This window comes from Mobula birostris, chromosome 3 (assembly GCF_030028105.1).
Source record: "Mobula birostris isolate sMobBir1 chromosome 3, sMobBir1.hap1, whole genome shotgun sequence".
NCBI lineage: Eukaryota > Metazoa > Chordata > Chondrichthyes > Myliobatiformes > Myliobatidae > Mobula > Mobula birostris.
In genome coordinates, this window is record NC_092372.1 from 193,639,067 (window position 1) to 193,665,009 (window position 25,943).

Genomic DNA, 25,943 nt, shown 5'->3' on the forward strand with positions numbered 1-25,943 from the left:
GGCAATGAATCTGTGAATTCATTGCCACGGACAGCTGTGGAGGGCAAGTAATTAAGTGCATTTAAAGCAGAGATTGATCAGTTCTTGATTTGTCAGGACATCAAACGTTACGGGGAGAAGGCAGCAGAATGGGATTGAGGGGGATAATCAAATCGGCCAGGATGGGATGGCTGAGCAGACTCAATGGGCCAAGTAGCCTAATTCTGCTCCAGTGTCCTGTGGCCTCATACAATTTAAGGTGCTGAATTTCCTGTAGAGTCAATCTCACTATTCAGTGAGACCGTGGTGATCTGTGACTTGACTTCATCCATTTCTCTTGCTACGTTTGGTAAATAAACATACTGTATATCAACTCTGCCTCTAGCTGCACCACCATCACTTGTTATAATTTTAACCACCCTTTACATGTAAAGTGCTTGTTATCTAAAGTTAAAGGTTAGTCTTCATCATTTAAGCTATGCCATGCAGATACTAAATTCTCTAATTATTAGAAATACTTTATTATTCCATCACTTTTTTTAATCATGTTGAAAACTCCGATGGAATCACCCCTTAATCTTCCATTTCTCTGGTACGCCTGTGCTACACACAGTCCATAGCCAGTGTATCCTTCCTAAGTGGACAACACTGCTCTCAGATCTCTAGGCATGTCCTTCCAGGCCTTCATAATTCTAGAATGTAAATTGTACCTTGCGCTGCCAGTTTCCAGATATAAAGACCATCCTGCAAAAAATATTTTTGATTTTTTTTAATGTAGGAGGTGGGATTCCTTCCCTGAGATAATTCTAAATTTGTTAGACCTTAAAGTGCAGCGTTTCAGTAATTGTACATCAGTAAGAAAGGTTAACTGGATTTACCGTTTGGCACCCTGAAGAAGATTGCTTGGATTGAAGAAGAGATTTTTATTCAGTATTTATTGTTCTGAGCATGCTAGCCACAGTGCATGTCCGACAGGATGGTTTGGTCTAGGCTGGCCTTGTGAGTGATAAGATGCCATGCTTAACGCCTGTCTGCTTGTATTCACCTCATCAAAAGCCAGGTGAAGAAATTCACCACAAACTGATATTTGCCCATGCATCTTCTATTTTCCGTGAATTGTACAATGGATGGTACAAGGTTGAAATCTTTATTACCCATTAGTGAGTCACCTGATATTGGAATTGATGGTACAAGTCAAATGTGTATTTGGATAAATATTTTATTTCTAGCTAATTGTCTGTTCATGGTAGGTGTTTAACTGCCTACTTAAGATGATGCCTCTACAGGTAGTCCGTGCTATTAGCTAGTCAGTGCTTGGGCCTGAGCATAGCTCATTGGTTCCTACGTTTCCCTCTCTTTAATGAGTTGCACATTCTGATCCCAGATTTCTCATGATCCCAAGTTAGAAACTGTTTTCCCGGCATTTTTTAATGTAGATTTTTTTTTTACAGGAAATGCGTAGATGCTTTCTCCTTAAGTGGCTTGAGCATTTTTAAGTAGGAATCACAGTATTTCACACATACAGGAATGTAATTAAACTTTGATTTTACTCAATTATTAAATAATGAAGCTTTTTTTAAGATCTATTTTAAATTAGTTTTTTTACACTCTAGGTTTTTATGCTGACATTGAAAGTTTAACTTGTGCAACTTCTGACTGTATATATTAGTTACACATTGACATGGCAAGTGTAAAATTGGATAGAACTGGTGTATGATAATGTACCTCATTTAGAATTAGCACTATTTGTAAAGCCTATATAAATTCCAGCCTTTGTGTTTTCAGCTATTACTTTTTAATGACTTGGATTATTTAAGCCATTATCTAGTATTTACATATTTTTGAAAACTTGTTGGGAATACTTTGGCTTTAATAATATGTTTTTAAAACAAGTCCTTTTTAAAATAAGTGATGAATTGTAAAGTTCTAATTTTAGAGACATTTTTGGGACAAGGACTATGTGAGTGTACAGGAAAATGATGACCTAAATATCAAACCAATATATTTCCTAGACTACAAGCATCAGCGCAGAATACTGCGGGAGAGCAGAAGGGGAGCGAAGCCAAAGAATTGACAGAACAAGGTCAGCATGAAGAGCCAGACATCTCCACACTGAGTCTGGCAGAAAAGATGGCCCTGTTCAATCACCTTTCACAGCCTGTGATCAAAGTAAAAGCACCAAGGAATAGAAGTGATACCAGACAGAGACGGTCAAATGCCCGGTATCAGACTCAACCAATTACACTGGGTGAAGTTGAAGAGGTACTGTATGTGTTTACAAATTACAGTGACATCTAGTGTTCTTGAGCTCATGGGCCACTTTCCATGCAGAAGGTCAGAGCTGTTATTTAGGAGGAGGATGAATTTGATTCCATTCATTGGGAAAGGCAACTGAACAGCAATTTCTGAATCATGGATGCATTTTATTTGTTGCTGATGCCTTTGAAATGTCTGTGCTGAGAATGCGAAATACAGATGTTGTTAATAGCAGCGATGTATCTTTATACTGGGGTAGGTGACTTGCAAATATTTCCTTTGAACTTATGATAGAAGAAAAACATTTTGATTTTTTAATGTAATTGTTTCATTTTACAGTGTTGGGCATAGCTAAAGGCAGAAACGAAATGTTACAGGATATGGTGCTATTTGCAAAAATTGAGGACAGGTCTCTTTGACATAATAGGGTGGAGTGAGGAAAATGAAAACTAATAAAAAGGGATAACATTTTCAACAGTTCTCAGTTTGGGCATTTATAGCTGGGTCTTTTTCAGTATTAGTTAATCTCCTTTGGTGTCAGTGAAGACTTACATGAAACTGTCTGCAGCATTATAGTGGGAATATAGCATTTTTTAAAATCTTTAAGTATATACATTTGATGTCATGGTTTAAACATATAGTAAGAAATATCTACTTCAAGACACCTCTCCACACAAATTAAAATTCTAAAACTGGATCTTCATAACAAAGGAGGATATGCTGCATGGAAAAAATAAAATTAATGTACTAACCTTGCTGCTACAATCAAGTAAGTATCATTGTCCTGATTCAAATGGTCAGAGTTAAACAGTCTCATGCTGTAAAATTGGTTAATCTCCTAGAGGTTAGTGTGATGCTTCATAAAGGTCATAGTTTCAAAGTGTTTACCTTTTAAAGGCTCTTTCTCCAGCTATTCGCTTCATATTGGAGATGGAGTGATCATAATATGTTACATATACTGAGGAACAAATAGGAATGATGGGTTCATTGGATCGCTGTAGACTTTGTGTAAATCCGCAACCATCCTCTGGGATAGTAATATTAAACTGACATGCCATGCTGAGTGAAAAGCAGAGTTCCTGATGCTTTTGCATATATAGAGTAGTAACAGCAGCAATCATACCAATCGTTATTCTGTGATAACAGGCTTATCTGCATGTCAGAAGCTCGTGGTTTTAAGTCTCACTCCAGATAATGTCTACATAATTGGGGCAGGCACTTAGTCACATGACTAGATAGTGGACACTTGCCCTTTTCAGTGGCAGTAAAAGGTAACAAGATATTCAAAGAGCTGGGAGCGGGGGTGGAGGCTCCACTGGATTCCTGCCAATATTTATTCCACATTCAACATCACCAAAGTAGACCATATGGTAATTTTATTTCATTGTTGTTTATCTTGCAGTGGCTATATTACCTGTTGCATTTTCCTACATTGTAATAAGCAATAATGTTTATATGCTATGTGATATTAAGCTTTATTATGTGCTTAGTCCTGATTAGATTAAAAACATGAAGACTTTCTTTTGAAAAATACATGATATAGTGATAATTTTCATTTATTAGCATAAACGTGTTTTAAACTTTTTTTTTGCTTGTAGGTGCAAAATGGCAGTGGAATGACGAGACCCCTGTCACAGTCTCTGGTGAAGACAATGGCCAGTCAGACTGCCACCGTCTCCACAAGCTGTGCTGGTGACCTACACCTTGGAAAGTCTACCACGACTGAGGACAGTTTGTATGTCACCCACCTGTCTGCAGCAAAATCCATTCTTTCTCCCCAGGACATTTCATGTAGAAGTGCATTTCCATCGGAACTGGCGCTCTCGTCCCAGGGAAAGGCAGACGGACCCAGTGGAGCGTTCAGAGAAGGTGCTGGAGAGGACTACAAGCATGAAGAAAAGCAAGAGGAGCTGCAATGGAGAAGCAAATACAGCGATACCTTTACGGAAACTCTGCCTCAGAAAGTCGCTGGGAGCAATATGAGTAGTAACTATGGGACGCCTGAAAGACAGGGTGGAGAGCAGCTGGGTGCAGAAACCATGCTACAGACAGCTGAATGGAAAGATCCCATGAAATCAGAAAACTTAGATGACACCTGGGAACCTGCAGAAAAAGGCTTTGATGAGCACATAAAAAACCAGGGACCTATGACAGGTAAAAACCAGACATCTGAAATAAAAACACAAAACAGTGGCGATACTCAGCCTGTCATGCAGCACCTGTGGAGAAAGAAAGTAACTCATCAGGTCAATGACTGAAATGACACTTCCCCTCCCCACAGATGCAGCTTGACCGTTGTGCCTTTTCTGGTTTTATTTGTGCTACAACTACATTTTGTTTGATTTCTATTTGAAATCCACGATACTTCTGGGTTGTTTCTGCCTAACTCAAGCAGATTGTCAAGTTACTAATGACCACCAAAAATATTCCAAGAGCAAACTTTAAGACAGTCTTAACTTAAGCAAATAATTGGCATTTGGGGTTTAAAGCTAAAACCAGTTCCGTGAAGACAGAATGTAAAACAGTACAGCACAGGAACAGGCCCTTCAGCCCATAATAACGTTCCAAACGCAGTGTCCACATCAGTCCGCATTCCTCACATTCATGTGCCTATCTAACCGCCAATTAAAAGTCCCTGATGTATCATCAGCCCATGCATTGCATTTCAGGTACCCACCACCCTCTGCATAATAAAGAAATAAAAATTGTTTCTACCATCTTTAAATTGCCCTCTCTCACCTTAAATGCATGCCTTCAGGTATTAGACATTTGAATCCTGTGGAAAAGATGCTGTCTGTCTGCTCTGTCTATACCTCTCATAATCTTTACAAACCTTTATCAGATCTCCACTCAGTCTCCACCACTCCACAGAAAACAACCAAACTTTTCCCAACCTCTCTTTATAGCACAAGCTCTCTCATCCAGCCAGCATCCTGGTAAAACTCTTCTGCACCCTCTCCAAAGCCTTAACATCCTTCATATAATGGGTAACCAGAACTGTATTTAGTACGCCAGATGCAGCCTAACTTAGAGTATCATAAAACTGCAACATAACTCCCTGGCTTTTGAACACAATGCCTTGACTAATAAAGACAAGCATGCTGTATGCCTTCTGAACCACCCTATCAACTTGTGTAGCCATTTTCAGGGAGCTATGAAATTGAGCTCCAAGTGCCTGCTGCTCCTCAACACTGTTAGAGGTCTTGCCCTTAACAGGATACTGTCTCTTTTTCATTTGCCCTACCAAGGTGCAACACTTCACATTTTGTCAGGTTAAGCTCCATCTGCCATTTCTCTGCATGTATCTGCAACTGATCTATGACCTATTGTATTCTTTGCCAATCATCTAAGCTACCCACAATGCCAGCAATTTTCATATCATCTGCAAACTTACTAACCTACCCCTCTACGTTTTAACCCATTTATATATGTTGCAAGCAGCAGAGGTCCCAGTACAGATCCCTGTGGAACGCCACTTATCACAGACCTCTGGTTAGAATAAGTCCCTTCAACCACTACCTTTGTCTTCACTGGGCAAACCAGTTCTGAATCCAAGCATCCGATTCACTATTTATCCCATGCATCTTAATCTTTATGAGATTCCCATGACAGACCTTGTCAGAGGCCTTACTAAAAAACACAGCTGTACCTTCATCAATGGCTCTCATTACCATGTCAAAAAACTCAATCAAGTTAGTAAGACAAGACTTACCCCGGACAAAGCCATGCTGGCTCTCTCTAATTAGGTCATGGTTTTCCAAATGCTCCTAAATCCTATCCCTAAGCATTCTCTCCAGTAACTTCCCTACCACTAGTCCTCCAGGACCTTGCCCTCGGCGAGAGAGGACACAAAGACATTGGTCAAGGCCCCAGTAATCCCTTCACTTGCCTCACTTAATAACCTGGGGTATATCCCATCTGGCTCTGGCACCATCTACCTCACGCTCTTCATAAGACCCAACACTACATCCTTCTTTATTTGGAAATACTCTAGCATATTAATACTCTTGGCACTGATCTCCATGTCCTTCTCCTTGATAAATACTGATGTGAGTACTCATTAAGGACCTCACCCACATCGTTTGCATCCAAGCAAATGTTCCCCTCTTTATCTTTCCGTGGTCCCACCCTCTCCCTAATTATCCTCTTGCTCCTGATGTATGTATAGAATGCCTTGGGATTCTCTTTAATCCTACTTGCCAAAGACTTTTCATGGCCTCTCCTGACTTTCCTAATTCCCTTCTTGAGTTCTTTTCTGGGTTTTTTATAAGCTTCTTTGTGAAGTTTGATTCTGTAAGGTAAAAGTTTGAGCCTAGCTTCCTAGGCTTTACATAATTTTCCTTGACTAAATTCATTATCTCCCTCAACATCCAAGGTTCTCTTAACTTGTCATGCTTCTCGTCCCTTCTGACTGGAACATACCTGTCCTGTACTCTGCAGCTGGTCATTAAACACCTCCACATGTCAGATGTGGACTTGGCCAAAAATAGTTGTTCCCAATTAACTCTCGCTAGTTCCTGCCTAATGTTCTCGTAATTTGTCCTGCTCCAGTTTAGTGTTTGCCTATCTGTAGCTATCTTAAGACTTGAGGAGTTGTGGTCACTGTTCTCTAACTGACAGGTTGGTTACCTGGCCAAGCTCATCACCCAACACCAGATCCAGTACAGCCCCTCCTCTGTTGGACTGCCTACATATTGATTTAAGAAACCATCCCGGATGCACCGAACAAATTCGGCCCTATCTAAACCACTTGCACTGAGAAGGTCCCAGTTTATATTAGGGAAGTTGAAGTCCATCATAACAACAACCCTGTTGTTTTTACACCTTTCCTTAATCTGCCTGCATATCTGTTCCTCAATATCCCAGTGGCTACTGGGGGTGTCTGTGGTACAATCCCATCATAGTGATTGCATCCTTTCCATTTGTGAGTCCTACCTACGTAGGCTCAGTGGACGGACTCTATTATGTCCTCTCTGAGTACAGCTTTGAAATTATCCCTGATTAGTAGTGCAACTTCCCTCCTCCTTTTTACCACCTTGTATCTTTTTTTTAATATCAAAGCCATGGGACATTATGTACCCATTCCTGTCCCCCTCTCAACCAAGTCTCTGTAATGACCACAACATCGTATTTCCATGTACTGATCCATCCTCTAAGTTCATCACCTTTAACCATAACACCCCAGCATTGAAATACACACACTTCAAACTATCCGTCCAAACATCTCTATTGCTTTGCTCCTGCCTCTTTTTACTAGCCCTGACATCTACTTTCCTCTCCCTCTCTTCACTTTCTAACCTGGTGCTCTGTTCCTCATCCCCCTGCTGAACTAGTCTAAACCCTCCCAAGGAACCCTATCAAACCTTCCCGGTCAGGATAGAGGTTCCCTTCCACTTTAGGTGCAACCTGGCCCTTTTGTACAGGTCACCCCGTCCCAGAAGAGGTTTCAATGATCCAAGAACCTGAAACCCTTCTTCAGCCACTCATTCATCTGTATTATCATCTGATTCCTGCCTTGATTAGCATGTTGCACTGGAAGTAATCCTGAGATTACTACTTTGAAGGTGCTTCTCCTCAGCCCCTTCCCTAACTCCCTATACTCACTGCGCAGATCCTCTTCCCACTTTCTACCTATGTCATTGGTGCCAGTGTGCACCACCATCTCTGGGTGCTCACCCTTCCCCTTGAGGATTATACTGCAGCCCCTCTGAAACATCCTGGGCCCGAGCACCTGGGAGGCAACACGCCATCTTGGCTTCTCTTCAGCAGCCACAGGATCTTCTGTCCATCCCCTAACTATGGAGTCTCCTTGAACTATCACTTTGCCTGACATTACCCTTCCCTTCCCTGCTGCTCCTCAGAGCCGGCCACCTTGCCACTGGCCTAGCTGCTGCTGCTATGCTCTGTTAGGGTCATTGCCCCCAGTAGTATGCAAAGGGGTGTACTAGTTTCTGAGGGAATTGCCACAGGGGAACTCTGCACTAACTTCATGCTCCCCTTACTTCTCCTATTGGTCACCCATCTACTATCTGAAGCCTGAACTCTGGGTGTGATCACCTCAATAAAAGTTTAATCTATGAGGTTTTCAGCCTTGCAGAAGGTTCTGACTACATAGAAACATAGAAAATAGGTGCAGGAGTAGGCCATTCAGCCCTTTGAGCCTGCACCACCATTCAGTATGATCATGGTTGATCATCCAACTCAGAACCCTGTACCAGCCTTCCCTCCATACCCCCTGATCCCTTTAGTCACAAGGACCATATCTAACTCCCTCTTAAATATAGCCAGTGAACTGGCCTCAACTGTTTCCTGTGGCAGAGAAGTCCACAGATTCACCACTCTCTGTGTGAAGAAGTTTTTCCTCATCTCGGTCCTAAAAGGCTTACCCTTTATCCTTAAACTATGACCCCTCGTTCTGGACTTCCCCAACATCGGGAACAATCTTCCTGCATCTAGCCTGTCCAATCCTTTTAGAATTTTATATGTTTCAATAAGATCCCCCCTCAATCTTCTAAATTCCAGCGAGTATAAGCCTAGTCGATCCAGTCTTTCTTCATATGAAAGTCCTGCCATCCCAGGAATCAATCTGGTGAACCTTCTTTGTACTCCCTCTTTCGCAAGAATGTCTTTCCTCAGATTAGGGGACCAAAACTACACACAATACTCCAGGTGTGGTCTCACCAAGGCCTTGTACAACTGCAGTAGTACCTCCCTGCTCCTGTACTCGAAACCTCTTGCTATGAATGCCAACATACCATTCACCTTTTTCACCACCTGCTGTACCTGCATGCCCACTTTCAATGACTGGTGTACAATGACACCCAGGTCTCGTTGCACCGCCCCTTTTCCTAATCGGCTACCATTCAGATAATAATCTGTTTTCCTGTTCTTGCCACCAAAGTGGATAACCTCACATTTATCCACATTAAATTGCATCTGCCATGAATTTGCCCACTCACCCAACCTATCCAAGTCACCCTGCATCCTCTTAGCATCCTCCTCACAGCTAACACTGCCGCCCAGCTTCGTGTCATCCGCAAACTTGGAGATGCTGCATTTAATTCCCTTGTCTAAATCATTAATATATATTAATATATATTGTATGTAGTGTACATCCAACTCCAGCTCCAGTTCCTTGGCCTCGTCGGTCAGGAGCCAAGAATGGGTGTACTTCCTGCAGATGTCGTCATGAGAGGGATGGCCAGAACCCTGAAATCCCACATCTGACAGGAGGAGCAATTCACTGCCTTAACCATCCTACCTACACTGAACTGAGGACTAAAGATTTACACAGAATAAAAAAGCTACCTGTTCTTAATACAAATAAGAGAAAATCAGCAGATGCTGGAAATCCAAGCAACACACTCAACAAACTGGAGGAACTCAACAGGCCAGGCAGCATCTATGAAAAAAGAAGTACAGTTGACATTTCAGGCCAAGACCCTCCGCCAGTCCTGCTGAAGGGTCTTGGCCCAAAACTTCGACTGTACTTTTTTCCATAGATGCTGCCTGGCCTGCTGAGTTCCTCCAGCATTTTGTGTGCGTTACTTGTGCCTTTCTCTGAAACATTTAAGTTTCACATTCACCTTGCCTGTTCTCGTCAAAGCCCAACCACTGCAACCTTCTTTTTATTGGCTCAGATACAACTCACTCCTGATGTGACTTGCTCCCTCCTTGCAACAAAATGCCATTCCCTCACTCCCAACAAAGCAAGAGATGGCTCACTCCCAACAAGACTTGTTCTTCTCAGATGGCCACTGCCTTACAATGGTGCCACCCTCTCACTTGCTAATTCAGAGAATTCTGAGTACTATGCAGCTTTTTGAAACTAACAACAAAAATTGCCGAACAATTTTGAGATTGCTCAGTCCATGCATCCAATGTGTTTAGGTAGGAAGGATTTAACATAAAATATTGTGGCTATACGTAGCAGAGAAGCACATTGTTCTGACCAATGTGCTTATGGCCATTTTATGTTCGAACCATGCCCCTCACCACTCTACAAGTTCTTTCAGTGCTTCCTCCTGGTTACAATAAAAGTTGACCATATGGAAGCAGCTGAGGAAGAATTTGTTTGCTCAAATTGCAAATCTGTGGAATTTTCTATTCTACTTTGTTGTGACGGCTCAGCTGCTGCATATATTCAAGAGCTTGATTAATAGATTTTTAAATGCCGAAGCAATCAAGAGAAATGTGGAAAATTCAGTTCAATATACACGTTCAGGCATAATCTTATTCAGTGAAGGAGGATATTTGATGAGCAAAGTGGTTTTCTCATTTCCCTTTCTCTTGCATTTTTATTCTTTACAACTCTATGTACTTGTAATTCTTCTTTAAATATCTTTATGCTTTGATTGCTTACATGGTAACAAATTCCTCATCTGAGCACCCTCGAGGTATGGAAGTGCTGCAATACAAGAAAGGTATATGTCTGGATATTTCAGAATCAGGTTTATTTCATCGGTGTGTGACGTGAAATATGTTAACTTAGCAGCAGCAGTTCAATGCAATACAAAATATAGAAGAGAAAAAATAATAAAATAAAAAGAATAAATAAGTAAATAGCTACAGTATACATTGAATAGATTTTAAAAAGTGCAAAAAACAGAAATACTGTACTGTATATTGTATAAAATACTGTATATTAAAAAAATGCGGTAGTGTCCAAGGGTTCCTGGGATAACGTAGCTTTCATTTTTCAAAGTGGTTCAAATTGTTACTATGGATCTTCCCAAATTCATTAATATTTTGAAAGATACTTTAGAATGATTTGGATATGACTTTCAGAACTTAATGTATTGTTACAGGAATTTGATAAAAGTTGGTTACAGATCAAATCATTACATAGTGCATTGAACTAGAATAAGGTAAAACAATCAGATTAAAGTGTAAAACCAATTGAAAGAGTGCTATACTGGTAAGCCATAAAGTACAAGATCATAATGAGGTAGATTGTGAGGCTAAAAACCTATCTTATCATACTTCCCATTTCCACACTGACATGTTGTCTACTGTCACATTGAATCCAGGCACAGGTTGGAGGAGCAACACCTCTTATTCTGTCTTGCTAGTCTCCAACTTGATGACATTGACATAGATGTCTCTAACTTCCAGAAAATCACTCTTTTTAGTCTTCCCTCATTCCTGTGCCGGCCCCCCCTCTCAATCGCGACGTGTTTGACACATTCCTCATTCCTGTACCCTCCCTCCCCTTCCCCTCCCTCTCAATCACGACGTGTTTGACACATCCCTTTGGTTCACACTTCTTTTCCTTTATTCCACAGTCTACTATCCTCTCCTATCAGATTCTTCCTTCTTCAGTCATTTGCTTCTTCCACCTGTCACCTCCCAGCCTCTTACACCATTTCATTTGGTTCACCTCCCTCACCCACCTTCCCCTCTCACCTGGACATCTGTTACCTGCTAGCTTGTGCTCAACCCCTACCTTTTTATTCTGGCTCCTGCCCTCTTACTTGCCAGTCCTGACAAAAGGTCTCAGCCCAAAACGTCAAGTGTCCATTTCTGTCCATAGATGTTGCCTGACCCACTGAATTCTTGCAGCATTTTGTGTGTTGTCGTTACTGAGTCTTCAGGTTCGTCACCATGCTTGACAAGTCCAGATTTGCCCACAGGTTAATGAACTGTGCCCCGTACAGCAGAAGCAATGCTGTTCTTTGCAGACAATCACAGCCTCCATAAATCTCTCACACTTTGCAGATGCCCAAGTACGTCAAATGCCATTGGATCATTCCTACACTAAGTAGACTCTTGCTGATGCAACTCCTATAATTTCCTCACGACAAACCCCATGATTTGAGGCAACACCGAGTATCTGAAGAAATAATTATTATTTTAGAAAAATATACAGTAGTTATCCGTGCATGCTGAAGAGACTATGCAGATGTATGCATTCTGGCTTGGTCCCACATTCCAGATAGCTGTCTAAGATCATAGAGGATATTCATATGACAGGGGTGGAATTAGGCTATTTGGCCCATTGAGTCTGCCCTGCTGTTCCATCATGGCTTATATATTTTCCCTCTCAACCCCATCCTCCTGCTTTCTCCCTGTAATCTTTGATACCCTTACTTATCAAGAACCTATCAAATTTAAATATACTTAATGACTTGGACTCCATAGCCATCTCTCGCCATCCTCTAACTAAAGAAATTCTTCTGTTAATTCTGAATCTGTGCCCTCTGGTCCTAGACTCTCCCTGTATTGGAACCATCCTCTCCACATCCATTCTATCTAGGCCTTTCAGTATTCGATAGCTTTCAATGAGACCCCCCCCCCCACCCTTATTTTTCTGAACTGCACTGTGTACAGGCCCAGAACCATCAAATGCTCCTCATACTGTATGTTAACCCTTTCATTCCCAGGATCATTCTCGTGATTCTCCTCTGGACCCTCTCCAATGTCTGTGTATCTTTTTTTAAGATACGGGGCCCAAAACTACTTACAATACTCAGAGCGGTCTGATAATGTTGTATAAAATCTCAACATTACAACCTTGCTTCTATATTCTAGTCTTCACGAAATGTATGCTTTCTATTAACAGCCTGCACTGCACTTTTTCTATAACTGCAACACTTTAAACTGCAATCTGTTATTTTACCTGCAGTAACTCAATAATGATTTGATCTGTATTGTTGGTAGTCTAATTATAGCTTTGTCATTTTTCGGGCTGACTGAATAGAGTGCTGGCACAACAGATGGAGCTTATTGCTGGAAGTCGTACTCCCCATTTTGCACCAAAATATCCCATTCCCACAACAGATGGCTGATGCATAGATGTGTTGATATCAGCACAAATATTGATGGTCTATACCTGCTACATAAATATCAGGTAGCTCGGTCCCTTTTTGGAGGCTCACTCAACTAGTAGTACCACCTCCTGCAGAAGTACACCAGCCCATCCATTGTCCATGAACAACAGAAATTATAATTGTAACAGCCATTGAGCATAGAGACTTCCAAGAAGGAAGAGATTTTCCTGACTAACATCTGTCATAGTGGTGGCTCCACTTTGCAATGAATTTCCTCCCACCAGAAGTGTAAATTGTGAATTTTAAAATTCCAACGAATAGTGCTGTAAATGGGAAAATGTTAGTTCCATGCATTGGTTCTGCTCACTGCTGGGGTACATTGTAGATGTAAAAGGAGGTTTATTCTGCAGCCAACTTTGCTATGTTATGTGCAAGTGCTTGAAAGGGCCACTGGATGGTGATGAGTCTCAATTACTGTCTTCCAGAACAAAAACTCTCTATTAAATCATACTAGTCCTGATCCTGCAAAGGTTCAACGGAAATTCATTCATTGTAACATTGAAGTTCTGGGTCAAACATGCCAGTGGATGTTCAGTTTACTGTGGGGGGACTATTGTCTTATGTACCACTCACAGCTCACTGGACAATATTCACAGAAGAGACTAAGTTGCTGCACATTAATGGCAAACTGTCTACTGTGGCCTCTCTTAATTAATAGACAGTATACAAAAGTTCTTTAAGTAACGGCCTGGCATTTGCTTTGGCTCATTTTGCTGTTATCAGTTCCTGATTTCATATCGTGACTGAAGTGAGAGAGAGTGCAAAGCTGAGTATGACCACTTCTACTGATTTTGCAATTTTTCAGAATATTTGTTGCAAGTTTGAGATGAAAATTGCAAAAGCAGACTTTCTTTTAATGTCAATCGTAAATATTTCAAGAACGTTACATTATTGTTTATGATCACTCTAATGCTTCCCTCTTGTTGAGTAGAGTGTGTGGAACATGCTTCTGAAATGAAAACAGGATCTGCTACAACGTTAACTGCATTACAAGTTTCTGCTGTAACATCGTCCAGACATAGTTCATATCTGCAGCCAGCCACGCAAGCAGAAAGTAAAGTGCCTTATGATCAGTCAGAACCAATTTCTGCTGAAGCCAGCCGCGTTGACAAAAGTGAGGAGATCTCAGATCTCACTACTGGAAAAGCAATGTCCATAAAAGAAAGGTAACAATTCATTTGCAACTTAAATGCTATAGAAGATAAAATAGTGATGTTGTGTAGCTAAGTCATACTCTGATGGAAAAATAAATATAAAAAATGAATATGCTAGTAAATGTTTCAACATAGTGCCTTGTTGCATGGATATGCATAATTTATTCTTCATTCTAAATTGTTGACATTGTGGCTGACAAAGATGTTGCATACAAGTAGCTATTAGACAAATATGCAATTGAAGCTGATTGTGTTTTAAAACACTGCATAAATAAATTATGATTCACCTCAATATTTTATTTTCAGTGGAAAAGCTAGTGGCACATCTTTAGTTCTATTTTTTTCCTGAAATTCTAGTATTGAGGAGTACCAGCAAAAGATTTTTCTTGAGAGTATAAATGTAAAGTATACTTTATAAATGGTAACAATATCACGGTATTCAGCATCTGTGCTTTGATGCTTAAGTTCCTCTGTAAGTGAAACAAAGCAAAGGTTAAGAATCATCGTTAAAACATTTAATTAGTCTCCCATTTAGTGCTGCATACAAGGCAACTAAAGCCATTTGGTTTCAAGTTTTCAAATATAGTACATGTCCTTGAAAGTTGGAGGCTGTTTTGTCAAAACATCTAAGCCACTGATATGAATCTGTGTATCAGTAGTGCTGACAAATCCTGTGTGTTTTGCCGGTATTTTTTTCTATTTTAATTGTTAGTTGTCATTTTTCCCATTGATTTGCAGCTTGCTTACTAAGTGAAACTCTTCATTTCATCTCAATTTTCATGTTATTTTCTCACTTTTCATGTGTACTTCCGTGTATGTGCGTACACTGACTCCTTTGTATGATACCAAATTTACTTTAATAAATCACTGTTTAAAGTTCACTAGTTTAAAATTCAGTAAATACTGTACATAGAAGGAATCTACATATTCCTTTGCAGTGTTTGGCTTGTATGCTAATTCTCTTCCCTATTTTTCTTTATTACCCATCATTAGATTTGTCTTTTCTATCTCCCCCTGATTTCTTTGCAAACATGGCCAGACAGATTGTGTATTTCTGCAAAAGTTTAAATTACTCTAATTTCCAGTCAGCTAATAGTCTGTTTGGAGTGTGTCTATTTTCCAGATGTTACTGCTTTCATTTTTGTTTTTTGTTTGAGAAGCAGTAGAGTGCAGTATCAAAAAAGCTTGAATTAGATCAGTAAATATTTATCTTAGATGTGACCTTTCTAAGCTTGCTTTTGAATTAATGTAAGCAGACACCATTTTTTTAATGCAAGTCATTTGTGAAATCTTGGCACTCCTCCAGCAGTACAGTATGCATGATTGCTTGCTGGGTCTGTTCACTATATTTGGTAATTGATTTCTCACATCCATAATAGGGTCTTAAATTTATCTGTCTGTAAACATTCTTCATCGCCCAGGTACTGCACAATAAATTGTGGTACATTTCTTAGTATTAACTTCATATTAATTTAAAATAAAGATCGATTTTCTGATAATTGGTAATACATGTCATATAAAACATTTAGTGTTTGGCCTTTTCCCTCCTCTCTTTCCGCCAACTCATATCCTCTTTTAAAATAAAAGAATGATTTACTTTACTACTTTTTACTTAGCGCAATGCCCTTGCTTTTCATGATGTAATCTCACCTACACTGGGAAACTGCTTTGTGAAACACTTCCACTCAACCCACCACAGTGATTCTGAGCTTCCGCTCTGGCAAAAGCTTCCTACACTTGCGCAGTGAAGTTCAATGAGGTACAGCACCTCATCTCTTGCAATCTCGTGAAATGAATAATTCATTCAGAAATTTCAGATAATGATTCTGTTTCCATTCACATCTGCTCTAGATGTACCACGTTCTTGCCCCTTTTGCTTATACCATTCCACCCCTTCCACCATATAATCTCCCCTACCTTACTGCAAATCTTTTCTTTTGGTTTCCAAATCATTATTTCATTTCTTAATTTAATTTTTAAATTTCCTATCATATTTTCTTTCTCTACATTTTAATTCTTGTCTTTTCCCTAACTTTTTCCACTTCTAAAGAAAGTCGATTGAGTTAAAACGTTAATTATTTTTCTTTCCTTCCACAGATACCATTTAAGTTCCTTTTTTCAGATTGTTTAGTACTTTGATATATTAATACTGAACCATTTGTTTCAATTAAACCACGCTATATTGAAAGCTGAGGAATCCATATATTTACTTCTGTACTCACTGGACTTCAAAGCAGGATGTCCCAGAGAATATAGCATGATCACAAAAAAAGCTTCCTCTTCCACCTTTCGTAGTTTTAATCAGCTATTAAAAGTCGGCAATCTATTATTATTTTTATTTGTCTGGGGATGCGGACATCACTGGCAAAGTTGCCCCTGAACTGAGAAGGCAGTCAAGAGACAGCCACATGGATGGGTCTGGAATTGTATTTCATCCAGACCAGGTAAAGGTGACAGATTTGCTGGGGGCAGTTAATGAACCCCCCCCCCCCCCCATGGTTACTGTTACTAAGATCAGCTTTTTCTCCAGTTTGATTAGTTGGATTTAAATTCCCAAACTGACCCAGTGGGACTTGAACATTTATCTCTGGATGCTAATCCAGTAATTTGGCCAGTTCCTACCACATTCCTCTGTTTGAACAGTTTTCTTCCTCTGACCAAGGGATATGTTATTGAGTTTGTAATTGAATAGGCATCTTACTCACTTAGGCCCTTAGCGCCGAGTGGAGCATAGGCCGTTGATGACTGCCCGTCTCCATCATCCTCTGAAGTTGATTGTATGATTGGAATTCATCAATGCTTCTGCAGTCTGTGGCATCCTCTGTACCGGGGATTGGCTTGTACAGCTACACCAGAGCCCTTTTGGCCAGCCTTACCCGTTTCCACCTCTCATGACAGGGGCGTAGGGCTGGACTTTGAGAGGCAAATACGAGTCAAATTTAACTAATCTCTGAGAAAAGACCATATTTGCTTTAGTAAAGTCAAATCAGAATCTGTAGTTCCAAAAAAATGCATCTACAATTTTTTAAAGCTCAGTGAAATAGATGTGCATAACATTTGATATTGTCTCTCCCTACAGCAAATAGCTGAGGTTTGAGAGGAATTTGGTGCTAGTGGAATACCCCTGATCTGAACAGCGTGCAGTGAACCATAGTTTGAAAGTGTGCATAACCAGAGGCCAGTTGTTGTCTGAGTTGGTCTCAGCTGTAGAGTTAATTCTCCACTCCGCCCCACCCCCTAGACCTATCATCACAAGATAACACTTTGGCATTCACACTCAGAAAATACAAATGAACGATGGAAAGAAGCATGAAAGAACAGCAGGTGGTCACTGTCTGATGGCACTCCCTGCTAAAAAGTCCTATGACATTTCAAATAATAGAATGAAATCTTCCAGTAAAAATAGCAGCCAATCATGACACACTGTCCTGTGTATTCAGAGGCTGAGGAGACGGGACAGAACTTTTCTAAACTTGGTTGATTTATGCCACTCTGCCTTTCGATTTTCAAATAGGGCATCTCTCTCTCAGTCGTCATGTTGTTTTGCTTGCAGTTTTTGTGCAGTAATTACCTACTAAGATGCACTGCTTAAACTTAGGGCTCATAATTTAACAGGATAAGTATCCTTCAAACAACATGTTAATTGCTAATGCAATGCTGATTCAACACTCAGAAATAATTAAATTATTCCTGCATGCTGTAAATTATTGGGGGATTAAAACATTTCGAATTTTAGATAGTTATCCCTAACCTAGGCAAGAATTCCAAGATGTTCCATTCACTTTGCTGCCCAATTATCACCTCGCATTTTGTGCATGTTGTGCATTAATTATACTCCAGTTGAACAGTGTAGGTTAAAGTTCAAGAAAATGCGTACAGTTCTCTGCTCCAGAAATATAGTACATGGCTTATTGGTTTCTAAATTGCCTCTTGAACTACTTGTTGACACACAAAACACTGGAAGAACTCAGCAGGTCAGGTAGCATCCATGGAAATGAATAAACAGTCGACGTTTCGGGCCAAGACTCCTCTTCTGTACTGGAAAGGCATGGGGAAGGTGTGAGAGGAAGGGAAGGAGGATAGTTAGAAGATGATAGGTGAAGACATGTGGGTAGGAAGGGTAAAGGGCTGGAGAGGAAGGAATCTGATAGGAGAGGAGAGTGGAGCACAGGAGAAGGGAACCCAGGGAGAGGTGATAGGCGGGAGAGAAGAGGTAAGAGGCCAGAGTGGGGAATAGAAAAAGAGGGGAGTGGAGGGAATTTTATTTCCAGAAGGAGAAATCGATATTCATGTCAGCAGGTTGGATACTACCAGGTTGAAATACTTGAGCTAGTTAGCCCCTCAAAATCAGAACACTTTATAAACCTGATAAGGCTTACATTTCAAATTAATGGAATCCTTGTTCTTTTCTTTCTCAGCTGTGAAAATTTTATAGATCGGATTGAGGATATCATTTCCCACATGAAATTTGGCCGTACTGAGTTTTCTTTGTGGGAGCTTCATGTGGATTTGGTATTGAAGTAGTTGATCAGATTTGCAATTTTAAGTTCAAAAAATTTTTTGAAAAACCTTTTCCAATGAAAGCACTCAACAGCATGTAAGCAGGAAGCTTATTACAATCTGGTACATAACAATGTATGGATAGCTGAAAATTCTGTCTTAATTGCTATATCCAACAGCAAGAGATGACTTGTAGCTTAAGTCCAAATAAATGATAAAGTTCTTACATTAAATTCTTGAGAAACACAATGCCCTACCATTATTTTGTCTTCTGTTAACCTCACAGAAGACACATTTTCTAGAGAAACAACATGTATGTTTGTAAAGCTCTGTAGTGATTTGTTCAGGACCCTTGGTGAAACTCTAATGATCTAAGTACTGAATATATTAATTTGTTTGGTGACTGCATATTCATTCATTTTATTTTTCTACAGAAGTGGATAATTTCACACTTTTCTACAATCTTTTTGCCATGTCTTCATATTAATCACTCTGAAGCCTCTTAGCATCCAACCACCCACATACCCACACAGGGTTTTTTTTTGCTACTACAGGAATATTGAATGTATTATGTTAGATATAGATCACAAACAGATGAGATTCCAGCAGCATCCCACTGGTCATAACCTTTTAACCTGTTTCTTAATCAATCCTCAGTCCACTCTCAGTGCTCTGATTTAGACAAAGTAATCTGTTTGGCAGCTTCAAAAATTCCTCACTTTCTCTGAAGCAGGTGTTCCTCAGTACTGTATAGAGGGTTTTATGTCTTCTGAGATGATAAATGCAAACTATTGTTTAAACTTATCTGCCATGTTCTTACTTCCCAGTAGAAATATATTTCTAACTATAGGATTATTAATTAATCCTTTCTCATTGCAAAAAGCTAGATCAAAAATAACCTGGCCCTTAGTACTTCGACGTAATGATCTGGAAAATCATCAATTATACTCTCCATCTCTCCATCTCTCCATGAATTTGTTCCCCATGCCATTACTGCAAACTTGGTTTGCTGACATCTTATGGAGATTAAAGTCACACGATATTACACTGTTTAATTGTACCACCTTCCTCCCCCCCCCCCCTACCGCCGTACCATTAACATTTTGCAGTCTGTTGACAAGCCCAAAGAGTATCTATACATCCAAACTGGTAACTGATTCTGAGTTTCTGTTACTTCTCTCAACTGCCCTCCTGATCTTTTATATTCATAGCCTCTTCTTTTCCATTCTGTCTAGTTCTTCCATCAGTCTAAAAAAACACTGGAAAATTTAATACTTTTCAAAGCTACACCAGTATCTCACAAGGGTTCATAACCTGTAGTCTCTGCATGCTGTGCTAAGATATCCCTGGCTATGTCAGTGTTGCTGGAGGGCTCTAAAACTGTAGGAATATACAAGTTGCTGTTGCATGTCAAGCAGAATATCTGTAGGGCAATGATTAGTCAACATTTGGGTCGAGACCCTTCATCTGTCTAGTATATTGATTTCATTTGATACTTTAGATATTAACCAATTTCCACAACTACAACATAAAACAGAAAAAGGAACCGACTTTATAACTTGTGTATTAAAATATTTTGAGTTATCGAGTCCTTTATTACCTCTTCCATGTATTGTAATCTTTCTTTTTCTTTTACCTGCTGCTGCTTAAACTTGACGATGCAATTTTTCTCCAGGATGGCTTTGCTGAAGAAAAGTGGAGAAGAGGACTGGAGGAGCAGAATTAACAAGAAGAAAGACAGTAGCAAAATGACCATGATCAGCCGCTATTCTCAGTATCAGGAAACAGAGCAAACTTATATCAAAAAGGTAGCTCCTTTTGCAAATGGCACATGTATGAATAATTGACAATGTCTTGAGCAGCAAAATCTTAAAATACTTTGTGCCTATTATTTTGTGAGAGAGCACAGTAATCCACATTAAATGACCTTCAGACTGATAAGTATTTGAAAAGCATAACTATAACCCTTACAACAGAAAGAATGTAAAGTGCTGAATTAATGAATTAAATAAATAGTTATTTGAGTAGTTAGTTTCAATTATAAAATGTTTAAGCCATTTAATGAAGAGAAATGTAAGACTTGATTTCTAAAAGAGTGTTTTCTGATGGTAAATACCTCCTTGCATGTTTATTATTTGTGTGGGAAAATCTGAAATGTTAGGGCTGTTCAGATGAATATTTAACTTAAATTGATTTTGCATATGTCAGCCACAATTTTTTTGAATCCAAATAACGATTGCATGAGATTCTGTTTGCTTAAATGAGTTTAACTGACAGCACCATAAGAGTTAGCTAGTCTTCTCCTGGGAATTGATATGGAGAAATCTGTTTACTTTGGGGTTGTATTAAATTATATAGTGAAATATACAGCGTAACTTCCATTAGAGCAAAATGCCTTCTGTATTGCGGTGACAATATAATTGTCAACAATCTGTCATCTTACCTTAGCAACTTTCGTACATCAGTTTTATATTAGAGAAGATTCTAACTGATAGAATTTATATTCATTTGGGAAGGCAGAGATTGCTTAAGGATGATCTGCAAGGCTTTGTGAAGACAAAGATCCTGTCTTACTAACTTAATTGAAATTTTTGAGGAGGTAATGAATGATTAATGATATGGCCTGCATAAACTTTAGTAAGGCATGTGACAAGGTCACACTTGGTAGGTTGGTCCATGTGGCATCCAAGGTAAGCTGTCCAATTGGGTCCAAAGTTGGCTTGAAGATTAGTACTACAGGGGTGGTTACTGGAGTCATTGTTATTATGTAGAATAATAACATTGATAGGAATGTGTTTGATATCTTAAATTTGCTGCCAGAGGGGAAATCAGATCTGGCATTTGATGGAATCAGATTAGGCATTTAGGCAGACACGTTAATAGGCAAGGCAGTCCTAATGTAGGCTAATGGGATTAGTGTGGATGAGCTACAAGTTCAGCATGGATGTTGAGAACCATAGGGTCTGTTTTTGTGCCGTACATCTCTACAGTTCCATCTAGTACAACTAATCTGTGTTTTTTTTACACAATAGTACTTGAGTAGGTCATGCTAGAAAAACGGGGAGCAGTAAAATTCCAAAGGCAGAAAAAGAGTTTGAATAGTTATGATTAGGTCAGCGAATAAAAGTCAACATCTATAGTTTTAGTCAGTTCACCATGGCACTTGGTTGAATCAGTTAACCTACTTTTATTTCTGAATCACACTGTTAACGTTCTTTCTAAGTTCCTGGTTTTGAGGCAGGTGTTTACAGGTTTTGCCTGGCAAAAGTGGAAAGGAGAGAAATACAATGTGAAACGGCTCCAGGAAGTAATGCCAGGATACTTAAAGGAACTGTTTTAATACATTAAGTAGCTGATTACTTGTACACCCTCTTTCAAATGATTGCAGGCTAAAGAAAGGAGAGAGGATGGATGTATTTATCAGAAGTTATGTTAAATAGCTTTAATATTGTGAGTTAGTGAGTCACAAACTGAGATATCTAGCAGTACCAAGCAACCAAAGCTGTAGAAATGAGACGTATCAATAAGTTGGGGTGAGCACTTTACTCAACAAAGTAGTTCCGTAAATTTACTAAGAGCTTGCTATAAGATTCAACGTTCAAGTTCCGAGTCTTGCCTTTTGAGATCTATCTCACAGGAGTCCCACTACATGCAAGTACAATTTGTAATTGAGAAGGACAATGAAAATTTGGCTTTTTATTTGCAAGGCTCATTGTGTATAAAACATGTGAAGGTTTTGATGCAAATTTGCAGGGCATTGGTGAGGCCGCACCCTACAATGCATTCATAGTTAAGAAAGGATATAGGTGTATTGGAGACGGTGCAGACAAGGTTACTGGATTGCTTCCTGGGCTGAAAAGATTGAAGTATGAAGAAAGGCAAAACAGATTGGGGCTCTTCTTTATGAAGGATAGACTGAGAGGTAGTCTTATGGTGATTCTGAGGGGAATCTATAGGTGGATGCTGAAGGAATATTTCTCCTAATGGGAGCATCTAAAACAAGGGAGAATAAGATGAAGCAAAGAAGAACTTCTTCTCTGAAGGCAGGAAAATTTTTGAATTCTCTTTCCTATGGAACTGGGGAAGCAAAGTCATTGAGTGTATTCAAGGCAGAGATTGACAGGTATTTAAAATATGGGGTACGGTGTTGGAGACTGGAGAATTGATGTGAAGGTCAAGGTTGGATCAGCCATGATTTTATTGAATGTGATGGAACAGACTCAAGGGATTGATTTACTTACTCCTCCTATTTCTTCTGGACATAGATAAATACGAGGGGTGATTGATAAGTTCGTGGCCTAAGGTAGAAGGAGTCAATTTTAGAAAACCTAGCACATCGTCCCCTCCTACATGTACACACTTAGTCCAGCGGTCGTGGAGCATACAGATCCCTTCTGTGTAGAAGTGGACCACAGCGGGGGTGATTGATAAGTTCTCGGCCTAAGGTAGAAAGAGATGAGTTATTAACTTCAAACTTTCTGCATTATCACTCAAAGAGTTGAACTGTACGTGCATATAACGAGAGCGTCTTGGACCTCCAGGTGGTCCACAGCAGGGATGATTGATAAGTTTGTGGCCTTGAGTAGAAGGAGATGAGTTATACAGCTCTTGTTACATGCACGTGCAGTTCAACGCTGAGTGAAAATGCAGGAAGTTTGAAGTTAATAACTCATCTCCATCTACCTTAGGCCACGAACTTATCACTCCTGCTGTGGACCACTTTCTGGAGGTCCAAGACGCCGACTTCTACAAAGAAGGGATCCGTATGCTCCACAACCGCTGGACTAAGTGTGTAAGTGTAGGAAAAATAAATGTGCTAGGTTTTCTAAAATTGACTCCTTCTACCTTAGGCCACGAACTTATCAATCACCGCTTGTAGTCGAGAGGTTTCTGCTTTTGGTTATTCATTTTCATTCTAAGAAGATCTATGCTTATTGATCTGAGAGTTTCATTTCTAAAACCAAGTTTGCAATAAACTTCCTGCTCAAAAAATGTTGCCATCTTTCCATTTTATCCCAATCTGCAGGAGCAAGCAGACCTTACTGATGACAGCTGTGTTTCTAATCAGCTCTGGGTAAGACCAGTGGAGTGTGTTAGGGATTTATCAAGAGCTTACCTTCTGCACCTATTTGTGTTCCTGGCTGCTTTTAGGAGCAGAATGCTATCGTTCACTTGCGTTATTTGTAAATGGCTGCTTTTCTGCTGATAATTGCAGAATTACTAATTGCACGAGTTAAGTGTTTCTCAGGCTTTGCTTTTCGGTAGAGAGAATCACCGTGAATATATATGAACACCATGTTAGATTGAAAGGCTTTCAAAGACAATTAAGCTCATCCTGTACAGTATATGGGATATTAGAGATAGCCAAAGGACCCTAGTATAACTGATAGCATTATTATTTTCAATCTCCACTGAGGCATTTTGGCCACCTGGCTTGAGCTTTCTGCTGGTGGTGAGTCATGTGCTTTCAGGTATGAGCTTACTATTTACTGATTTCATGATACCATCTTGCTGGTAAGTACCATCCTGATGCAAATGGGCATTTATATGTTGGCAGGATCTTGCCCAGTTTGACCTAGGACAGATCAAGCACTGATCACTGAAAGGAAAGCTGGCCAAGTCGTGCTCTCAATTTAGTTGACTGTCAAACCTTTTCTGAATACCTTGGGAACTTCAGAACATTATCACAATTAATTGAACAATATAATGCAAATGTTTTAAAATGAGTCAATAATAAAATATTTTAACTAAAACCTTAACATAAACTCAGTTGAACATTTAGAGTGCCTTGTCGTCTTGACAGTAATTCCTCTCCATTTTAAATGAGCAGTTTCACTTTTCTTGCGCAAAGCCTGAACTGGCACATGTTGAATGAACTGATAGATTTCACGCACCTGATGAAGAGTCACGGCCCAAAACATCGACTCTTTATGCTTTTCTATAGACGCTGCCTGACCTGCTGAGTTCCTCCAGCATTTTGTGTGTGTTGCCTCTAGATTTCCCAGCTAATTGCTAAGGAATTTCAGCAAGTTCATTCTCTTTTGCTGAGCTCCATAGGATGTCCAGAAAATGACTGAAGAACGCGGCTGGCTGCTTCAGAACTGCTTGATATTTACAGTGGGCAAATCCTGGCATTTGGAAGCACTTCTGCCACATTTCACTGCAAACTCTGCTCCTGAAGTGTTTGCTTGATCGATGTTGAATTAGGATACAAGTTACTCCTTTATGTGAATAGCATAACACATTATGCCCCTGAGTATAGCATATTTTGTGCAATATATAAATACTGTTTGGGCGTTAATAGGCTCTGTTCCAGCCACAACTTTCCAACTTTTAACATTCAGCCACTCTGAGGTAAAGAGAACTTGTGCACACATTGCATTGTAACGGGAGGGGGGATTGAATGAACACTCCTGCATGTCTGACACTGATAGATGAGCTTAAAGCGTACCTGTCCCCTTAGCGTGGCAGTGGCTTTGGATTACATCAGCAAACCCAGCTTGCATTGATATAGAACCTTCAAAGCGACAAATCTCCCAAGCTATCTCCTGCAAGTTGTATGAGATAGTTACCATTGACATTGTTACCATTGACCAAAAGATTAAACGGAGGGCCTAGGTGATCCTCTGAGTTTGGATGGTGGTTTAGGGGAGACATTCCAGAACTCGTATGGCCTTAGCAGTGAAGGTGCTATCAAGAGCAATGAAATTATTAAATCAGTCAGAAAGGGACTAAAACCATAGATATTCTTTTAGGATGTAAAGCTGGGGGTAAGTGCAGGAGGGAAAAAGGGATGAGGTATTGATTAACTGGAAGGACAGCAGGGTAGTGCAGCGGTGAACATAATGCTTTACAGCAACACCACCAACCCCACTGCTGCCTGTAAGGAGTTTGTACGTTCTCCCTGTGACCACCTACCTTTCCTCCAGGTGCTCCAGTTTCATCCCACAGTCCAAAGACGTAGAGTTTGGGCGTAGTGAGTTGTCACCATGTGTAGTTGGTGCCTGAAGGGTGGCGATGCTTGCAGGCTGCCCCCAACGCATACCCGGACTATATTTGTCATTGACGCAAACGATATTTGTCATCGATGCATTGCACTGTATGTTTCAATGTACGTGTAACAAATAAAGCTAATCTTTTAACTTTAAAAGCAGCAAAGCCCTGGGTCAAAGGTGAAGGGGACACAGTGGTTGTTAGGATGCAGCAGCAGAATTTGACTATGTGA

The 25,943-nt window shown here is 39.9% G+C and overlaps 1 protein-coding gene across 29 annotated transcripts in view; it reads left to right on the forward strand.

Annotated features, from left to right (window-relative positions):
• Nucleotides 1-25,943, forward strand: part of svila (supervillin a) — a 279,438-nt gene that overhangs the window by 186,813 nt on the left and 66,682 nt on the right. For 25 of the 29 annotated variants that reach the window (XM_072253924.1, XM_072253940.1, XM_072253926.1 and 22 more), the window contains 5 exons: nt 1,992-2,241; nt 3,834-4,389; nt 13,996-14,230; nt 20,394-20,526; nt 23,745-23,792. In XM_072253924.1, coding sequence (XP_072110025.1) covers nt 1,992-2,241; nt 3,834-4,389; nt 13,996-14,230; nt 20,394-20,526; nt 23,745-23,792 — 1,222 coding nt within the window. The remainder of the gene's footprint in view (nt 1-1,991; nt 2,242-3,833; nt 4,390-13,995; nt 14,231-20,393; nt 20,527-23,744; nt 23,793-25,943) is intronic. The other 4 variants (XM_072253936.1, XM_072253945.1, XM_072253952.1 and 1 more) reach the window with 1 other exon arrangement.